Here is a 9,019-nt window from a genome sequence, read left to right as displayed (position 1 = left end):
ACACACACACACACACACACACACACACACACACACACACTCTTACTTTATACCCATTTAACTACTGATATAAGCTATACCAACATGAAGGTGTTTATTGGTGGAAAGGCATCCAAACTAGGGCTTTACAATAATTTAATTATATTGGTTTCTAAAGTGATATAGTTAATAGGAACAAAAACTATGTAGGCAAGCCCTGGATAGTTGCCCCTGGACCTTGTACCTTTTAGAGCAACCTATGACTTGTTCTGATGAAGTAAGAGCTTCACATTTTATCTCTTCCCAAGGCTTCTCTTCCCACAGGGGTGATTTTCCACTACTCCCCCCAACCCCAGCCTCTGTTTTATCCTCTTCACTATTCCATAATAACAGAGCCTGCCTTTGCTGATGATGATACATTTGGATCACGTACCTGGGGTGTTCACCCCGCTACCTGCCCCTTCTGAAGTGTGAGAGACCCCAGTGCACATCTACCTAGAGAGTGCCAGGTTGCAGCCTCTTTTCCGGCTCCTCCAGAACCTTCCCTTTAGGTTCTGCCTGCACTTTTCCCTACTCCTCCTAATTTATGCACCCCTCATCCATGGTCCCATGAAGTCAGGAGACATCCTCATCAACCTCCTTCTGGCACTAGCCCAGGTGACTGTTCATCATACCAGCAGGAAGATTTTGGAAGGGGAGGCACCCTGCGATTGTGAGGCCTATTTCCGCTCCTCCCTTCGATCGCTGATTCGGACAGATTTTCTCTGGGCTGCGTATGCTAGCTCACTATATACCTTCGAGGAGCAGTGGGTGCTCTCCAGGGTTCTCTGCTCAGTGTCTACTAGAACCCTGATTTTGGCCTATGACCTCACTTCTCTCCCTGTTTTTCATTTGTTGTTCCCTGAACTTGCTTGAGCGGCAGGTTAAGTAGCTCATCCCCTTAGGCTGGGGTGGGGTCTTCAGATGTGGGCAGGCTTGTGCCTGGCCATGCCTGGAACTCGGAAGGTGCTCATACATTTGGAAAAGCAGCAATAGCATAACATTGACATGATTCTTGATCCTTTCTCTGCTAGCCTTACAGTTCTGAATGGCAGTAGTGGTACTGCCAAGTACATAATTAGCTGCATTCTATTACTGCTTGGCAAAGTTGTCTGTCAACAGGCATAGCTGTGCAGGGATGGGAAGCATTGCACACCTTCAGCTGTAGATTTGGCAGCACATCAATGACTGTGCTGAGATATGGAGAAACCCTGCAATCAGGCAGGTGAGTAAATTTAAACAGGACTGTACATTTCAAAGTTTTGTATTTTGCTTTGGAGAATCGCTGCCCTGAAGTGGATCTTTTTTGTGTCCCTATCTCTCCTCATTGACACACAGACTGTCTCTAACATACAGAAACTTATCAATCAAGGGAACAAAAACAAAGTTTCTATTCTATCAGGGATCTTATGAAGGCAGGATGAAACTGCATAATTGAGAACATTTGTACAGATAAAATTCCTGCCTGATCCTTTAACTTCCTGTCTCCTTATCCTCATGTCCTCCTTTGACCGGCAGCTTCAGATCAGCTCATTCTACACAAAATTCCTTATCCAGCCACTACCTGGTCTCCTTCAGTACTACTCGCCTCCAGTCCATCAACCTGTTCTCCTCTCTAAGGGCATATCTACACTACCCGCCAGATAGTGATCGATCTGTCAGGGATTGATTTATCTAATTGATCCCCGATCGCTCTGCTGTCGACTCCGGAACTCCAACGCGGCGAGAGATGGAAACGGAGTTGACGGGGGAGCAGCAGTGGTCAACTTGCCACTGTCCTCACTGCCAGGTAAATTGACCTAAGATATGCTGACTTCAGCTACGCTATTTGCATAGCTGAAGTTGCGTATCTTAAGTTGACCCCCTCCTCCCCTCGTGTAGACCTAGCCTAAGTCCTCTTCTCCTCTCCCTCTTCTCCATTGTGTCAACCATTGACTCTCTCCAACCCACACGTTCCACCATTGTTGACTTGTTCAACCATCTCCCCCCTTGCAAAGTTTACCCATTCAAGCAACCTCAGACCCTGACTGACCCCCCAGCATCTGTTTCTTCTTTTCCTGCTCTCCACCAGCTCATCATCTTCACAGAAGTCCTGCTGTGACCATGTTGACTTCCTCCAGTACAAAATGTGCTGTCTCCTTCTACAGGTCTCCCATCTCTCTAGCCACCCAGTAGTACTTCTGACCCCTCACTAAATCCTACATTTTTGAGATCTGGCCTAGTCTGTCAATCCACACCGCTAAAGCTCTTGTCCAGGCCCCGTCACTTTGTGTCTTGACTATTGCGACATCCTCCTTTCTGTTTTTGATAAATGCAATCTTGCTCTCTTTCAAATCCATTCAAAATGTTGCTACTAAAAGTCATCTTCTTGGTTAATTGCTGTGACTAAATAGCCCCTCATACTTTTTCGTTCCGCCACTGGATTTCCCACCACCACCACCTCAAACACAAGCTACATAGTTTTTTTCACCTTTTGAGTGCCTTTCTGGCTTTGTATTATTCTGCCTATCAACTCTAATAATTATTGGGCTGTCAGCTCCTAACCTGAGAAGATAAAAGAATCATCCACCAGCTGAAGAAGATACAGCTCCTCCTTAGTTGTTTTCTGCAGCGTAGGAGAGGAAAACATTTCAACTGGTTTTTCAGCAGAAGCCCAGTCAATCAGACACATCCAGCTTCCCAAGGGTTGTGCCCCCTCAGCTAGCCATCCCCTAAACAGCTTGGTTACTGAAGGCATTGGTCAGGAAGAGAGAGTTTAAAAAAAGTGACTGACTTTATTTTTGCTGCTTTTATTGGGGTGAAGAATACAGTTTTTTCATAGGGGTGGTGGAGGAACACTGTCCTGATTGCTTCTGGTTTCCTTGTTCTGTGATGAAAAGTCACATGATCTAAAGCCTAGTGAAGTCAATGGGAGTCTTTCATTGACTTCACTGAGCTTTGGATCAGCCCTTAGTAAGCATCTTTCTCCTTTCACTTGGGAAATTGTTGCTATAAAGTATGCTCACCTTCTTCTCCCTACTCCTTGATCTTTGGTGTTCCCCTGTGTGTCTGCAGACTCAGGAAAACTGGGGGCTCATTTTTGAAAGTAATTTTAGTAACCATAAAGACTGGAAACATGTTTTTTTAATTAAAACTTGCATCGTACAGAAGTGGATGGTTAACGTGTGATGGGTTATACCCCTTAGGAAGCTACCTGATGTGCTGAGATACCACTGAGTCTACCTGTTCTGCCAACATGGACCCCCTTTAACCTATCTTGCTGAGCCAGGCTATTAAAGCGTCCTCTAGCACACATACAGAGGCAGGTCCACATCCAGTTGCAGATCAGCTCTGGGAAGACTCTTAAGGGACTTGCTCCAACACTCTGGTGCTCACTCCTTTTAAGGATTACAAACCCAAAAGTTTTATGAAATTTGCCCTCTCCCTCAATGTGGAGGGAGATATGCACACTTCTTGTCCCCCTGTTAGAAGTTACAGAATTGGGTTTAATAAAATCCGCCTTTTATAGTTAATAAATTTTGTTTTGTTTATTAAGTGGTAAAAGGGGTGACAAACCGAACAAACCAGATTACTAAGGAAATGAAATCAAATACGCAAACAAAGCTAGTTTCACTAAAGAAATTGGTTACAAACAGTATTTCTGTCTCTAGATACTGTTGCAGACAGTTTGAAAAGTTTCTGTGGTTCAGAGTTCCAGTTATATTCCTTTTCAGACTAGATCCCATCTCAGTCTGGAGTCCCCCTTTGCCTTCCCTTCAGGTGGCTTTTGCAGTCTTTCTTCTTGGGCAGACAGCCATGGAGAGGAGGAGTCCCATTTGCCTTCCTCCTTACCCTTAAATAGCATTTACATAAGGCGGCAATGCTTTGTTTCCCAAACTTGACCCATCTTCCCTAACAGTGGAAAGTTACAAGAAGTTCCAGGTAATGTTTTAGTATCAGGTGACAAGACTACCTGACTAAACAAGGAGTAATGGTCTCAAGTTGCAGTGGGGGAGGTTTAGGTTGGATATTACGAAATACTTTTTCACTAGAAGGGTGGTGAAGCCCTGGAATGGGTTACCTAGGGAGATGGTGGAATTGCCTTTCTTAGAGGTTTTTAAGATCAGGCTTGACAAAGTTCTAGCTGGGATGATTTAGTTGGGGATTGGTCCTGCTTTGAGCAGGGGGGTGGTCTAGATGACCTCCTGAAGTCCACTCCAACTCCGATATTCTATGACTTTGGTTTGGTATCACGAAGTCCATGAATCAGTGGCAGTATGGAGTGGCCACAGGAAGGCCAACTTTTCACAGTCCATTCTCCTCATTGATGGGCTGTCTGCCCTGTCTGGCTTATCCATTGTTGTACCTGAAGTGTTAGCAGTGGGTGTCACTCAAAGTAGCATAGTTGAAATACAGATACATAGTCAATATTCCTAACTTCAGATACAGACATGATACAGGGATACAGATTAGATAATCAAATTCAGTAAATCATAACCTTTCCAGTGATATCTTCTATAAAAGCAAGCCATCTTGCATAAAAGTATCTCAGTTATGTCATTCATATCATAAGCATATTTTCATAAATAATATGGAATGACATGTCACATAATGCCCTTGTACTCACTTGGAAAAACTTCTTCCTCATTGATGGGTAGGCAAGTAGACTTTTTCCATGCCCCACAGAATGGATATCTAGAACTTGTTTCCTTTTTATGGGCAATGAGGCAGATGTGACTAAAGAATTAATGATTTGGTGTCATTGACTTATGAGCTGGTTCCAACTAGTTCTTCCTGGTGGCCTGCTCCAGTCACGTGATTGTATGTTTTAGTAGAACAGACTAAACCATAGCTACTTTGAACTTGTGAACTGTGAGCGATAAACTTTTTTGAAAACTGTGTTTCAGGTAGTTGCTAACAAAACAATTGTTACATACCAGGCTACTGTAGAGAAGTACATCCATCTCTGCAGCTGTTCTCCGTCAACAGAAATACTGCAACCCCACTTCTCTTTTGTAGGGGAAAGTCTTGGTTTCATACCTGCCCAGAGTTCAAATTGGGCCTCCAAGTGAACCAGTACTATACTTCTTTGGTGCAGGTGGAAGACTGCCTTTTTGAGCTCATGACTCTCAGCTCTCATAGAAAAACAAATTAAAGCCCACCTGGCCAAACACCTGCATGTGTGCAGAGTCCTTTGAACTCAGGGGCTTGATTACACAGACCGAGTTGGAGACTTGGGGCTAAGTCCTTATGGATACAGTGCTCTGAATCCTTTCTAGAATTGCATTCTATGCATGTTCTCATTCCAAAACATGCAAGGAAATTAGCATTATGAGCACATACATCACAATTTGTCACTTGAAGCAAAAAGTTCAGTCTACTATAGTTTGTATTCTTAAATGAAATTGAAAAAAAAAACCTTACATATCAAAAAAGTAGAATGCAGCTGTGCAAGCCCTTTTTAATCAGTAAACCATTCTGTTTATTCACAGATCACAGTAAGTCTCAGTGCCAAGTGTACTCTGATCTCTTCAGCAGAGAATTTATAATTCGGTTGTCCAGTTTGCTGAAATAAATAGAAAATGGCCAAAGTTGAAAAGTTTGCTCTTCATGTCCCAAGCCTAGAGGAACTTTCTGGGGGTAAGTAATACAATTTATAGTGTTATGGAAGTTATTGTCATTTCTTATTGCAACAAACCAAATTTTGTATTCAGCTCTTTGCCCCTGTGTCCTAAATAGAGCTGGGTGGAGGTTGGCTTTGACCTGATAACGTTTTTCCCATCTGAATTATTCTAACAGCAAACTGTGTCTGTGCATCCATCCCTTTTATAACCTTCAGCCCAATGATTGGACACTTGCTTGGGAAATGGGAGACCCCATAATTGAATCCCTACTCTGGAACAGGGACTTGAACTTGCATCCTTCTGCCTGGGGAAGTATCCTGACCACTACACTACAGACTGTTTTTGGAGTGGGTTGTTCATAATCTTTCCTGTTGAAGCTGTTCCACTTTATAAAAATACTTAATATCCTACATGAGAGGCAAGTTCCATAACCACTGGGCTAAAGGTTATAAGATGGATGGATAGCCACCACAGTGAACATTTTTGGACATATACCCAATGGTTCTCAGTTGCTTTTCTTCCAACTGAAACCCAAAATCTACCTGTAGTTTCTTGCTAATCCCACTCACATCCCACATTACTTTGCAGCTTTAAAAGATTGCAAGGTTGGGATATTGGCAAGAATCCCCTGGTTGAGTGGGAGTGCTACTTTTACCCACTACATGTTCTGATTGGAGTGGTGCCAGGATCACAACCTCTTGAACCAGTGCTGCCAACAAAAGGGGTGAGGAGTTGCAATAGGGTTCGGTTGGAGAGCAGCCATGATAGGATCAGGAGGCTGAATGTGTCCCTACATCAGCAGCAGGAGAAGTAGAGTGAAAAGCAGAGTTTCCCCTTCCTGATTGGGCCATCATACCAAAAGTTTTGTCTTGCTTTTTATTTTCTCTCTCATCAATCTTTGGGGAATGACTCAGTGGAGATCCTTTCAGAGCCTCCTTACTGACCCACTCACCTAGCAGGAGCTAAAACCTCACATAACGCTGCTAAGTAAATTTTGCTGACTCGTTATAGCAAGTCACTTTAACTCCACCAGGCTAGAAGACAGGCAGGTATGTGTGACACTGCACTCCATATGTTTATGGAAATACACTGATGAGTATAAATATGATGTAACTGGAATATGCTTTATGCAAAAGGTCTCTTGTAAAGTATCATTACAAAGTTTATAATCTGAGTGTCTTCATCCTATTTGTATGAATATATCGTTCTTGTATCTGAAGCTAGAAATATGAAGTGTTACTCTAAACTCCTATTGTAACTATGCAAAGTGTGGGCCATTAATGATGGTTTGGAATCTTGATGGTTCCCATCAACTAGGACAATTGATTCTAAATGGTTCTGTTTACTTGCAAGCCTTCCTTTGAGTCAGGCTGGGAAGAATGAAGGCTTGGGGTCTCTTAGGACATGTGACCATGTCTCCTGGTACTGGAATACATCTTAAACCTGGTACTTTTCCATTTAGAAGGAGGGGTGGGGACCCAGAGAAACAAAAGATTTCTGCCTTGTGTCAAAGCTATATAAGGGGGTGGAACAGAACAAAAGAGGCTGCAGTCATGAGAAATCACCTAGCTACCACCTGAGCTGGAACAAGGACTGTACCGGGGAAAGGATTAGGTCCAGACAAGAAAGGAGTCAAGTCTGTGAAAGAAGCTTACTGGAATACCTCTAAGGGTGAGATTTACCTGTTTTCAGTTTCTTAAATATATTAGGCTTAGATTTGCGTGTGTTGTTTTATTTTGCTTGGTAACTTACTTTGTTCTGCCTGTTATTACTTGGAACCTCTTAAATCCTACTTTTTATACTTAATAAAATCAGTTTTTGCATATTAATTAACCCAGACTAAGTAAGTAATACCTGGGGGAGCAAACAGCTGTGTGTATCTCTCTATCACTGACATAGAGGGCGGACAATTAATGAGTTATATATATGTATGTAAGCTTTATACAGAGTAACATGGATTCCTTTGGGGTTTAGATCCCATTGGGAGCTGTGTGTCTGAGTGCTGCAGACAGGAGCACTTCTTAACCTGTTTTCAGTTAAGTCTTCAGCTTCGAGGTGCATGGTTCAGACCCTATCCAACCCCCTTGCTCCCTGACTGCCTTGACTCCTATCCACACCCCTACCCCCTGACAGGCCTTCCAGGACCTCCCACCCCCGCCTATCCAACTCCCCTGTTCCTCGTCCCCCTGCTTGCCCCCCACCCCAGAACCTCCACCCCATCCAACTGTCCCCTGACTGACTCTCGGGATCCCCTGGCCCTTACTCCAACCCCCCTGCTCCCTACCCCCTTACAATGCTGGAGCCAGCCATGCCGCCATGCTTCCCAGCAGGAGCGGTGGGCCAGAGAGCTGGCGGCGTGGTGAGCTGAGGCTATGGAGGAGAGGGGACAGCACAGGAGGGGCTGAGGGCTAGCCTCCTAATCTGGGAGCTCAAGGGCCAGGCAAGACAGTCCCAGCCCGTGAGCCATAGTTTGCCCACCTCTGGCATAGAGCGTCTTCCCCAGATGCACTGCAGCAGCGTTATACATGTAGATATGCCCTAAGTCAGATTCATCCCTACTTTTGCTCCAGTGGAACAATCCATTGTTTATTCCTATGTGAAATTCGTTTTTGAGTTACTTTGTTTGACTTTGGCATGTAGTGGACCTAATGTTGATACAAAACAAAATGAAATGTTATATCAAGAGCTGTTCAGCAATGTTTCTTCCCTCTGTTCTGTATAGGAGGGGTATCTTGTTCAGACATCTGACCAAAAAAAGTTCCTTCTCTTTTTTTCCCCCTCTAGTCACCAATTTGAATCCAGCTTAAGTCACAGTGAGGGAAAATTGTTATCCTATGCTATCTGTTGGGTGTGTGGCACTTCTGAAAATCAGGCATTTGTGCCTAAATGTGGATTTCTTTAGGAGTGTAGTTTTAGGCCTCTTTCTGAAAACCTCGTGTGTGTGTGGTGTGTGTGTGTGTATTGTAAAAAGAAAAAATGAAACCTTCTGTCCTTCAGCAATATGACAGGATAGCAGAGAAGGATTTATTCCTCTCTGAGGCCCTGATTCATTGAGGTAATTAACATATGCATTACTTTGAGCTTGTGACTGTCCTTATTTAAATTAATGGAATTGCTCACGTGCTTAGTAAGAACATAAGAACGGCTGTACTGGGTCAGACCAAAGGTCCATCCAGCCCAGTATCCTGTCTACCGACACTGGCCTATGCCAGGTGTCCCAGAGGGAGTGAACCTAACAGGCAACGATCAAGTGATCTCTCTCCTGCCATCTGTTATAAATAGATAGCTAAGGGTTAATGTTTCTTTCACCTGTAAAGGGTTAACAAAGAGAACCAAACACCTGACCAGAGGACCAATCAGGAAACCGGATTTTTCAAAGCTCAGGGGAGGGAATGTTT

General features: G+C 43.7%; 1 protein-coding gene across 3 annotated transcripts in view; it reads left to right on the top strand.

The window, feature by feature from the left end:
- Positions 1-9,019, top strand: part of C1H11orf54 (chromosome 1 C11orf54 homolog) — a 28,284-nt gene that overhangs the window by 2,431 nt on the left and 16,834 nt on the right. For all 3 annotated transcript variants that reach the window (XM_075061733.1, XM_032776619.2, XM_075061732.1), the window contains one exon: positions 5,490-5,637. In XM_075061733.1, the coding sequence (XP_074917834.1) occupies positions 5,580-5,637 (58 nt within the window). In that variant the 5' untranslated portion in view covers positions 5,490-5,579. Of the gene's footprint in view, positions 1-5,489; positions 5,638-9,019 lie in introns of those variants that run through there.

The sequence above is a fragment of the Chelonoidis abingdonii genome, chromosome 1 (assembly GCF_003597395.2).
Source record: "Chelonoidis abingdonii isolate Lonesome George chromosome 1, CheloAbing_2.0, whole genome shotgun sequence".
NCBI classification, from domain to species: domain Eukaryota; kingdom Metazoa; phylum Chordata; order Testudines; family Testudinidae; genus Chelonoidis; species Chelonoidis abingdonii.
This window is presented reverse-complemented; position numbering and strand designations above follow the sequence as displayed.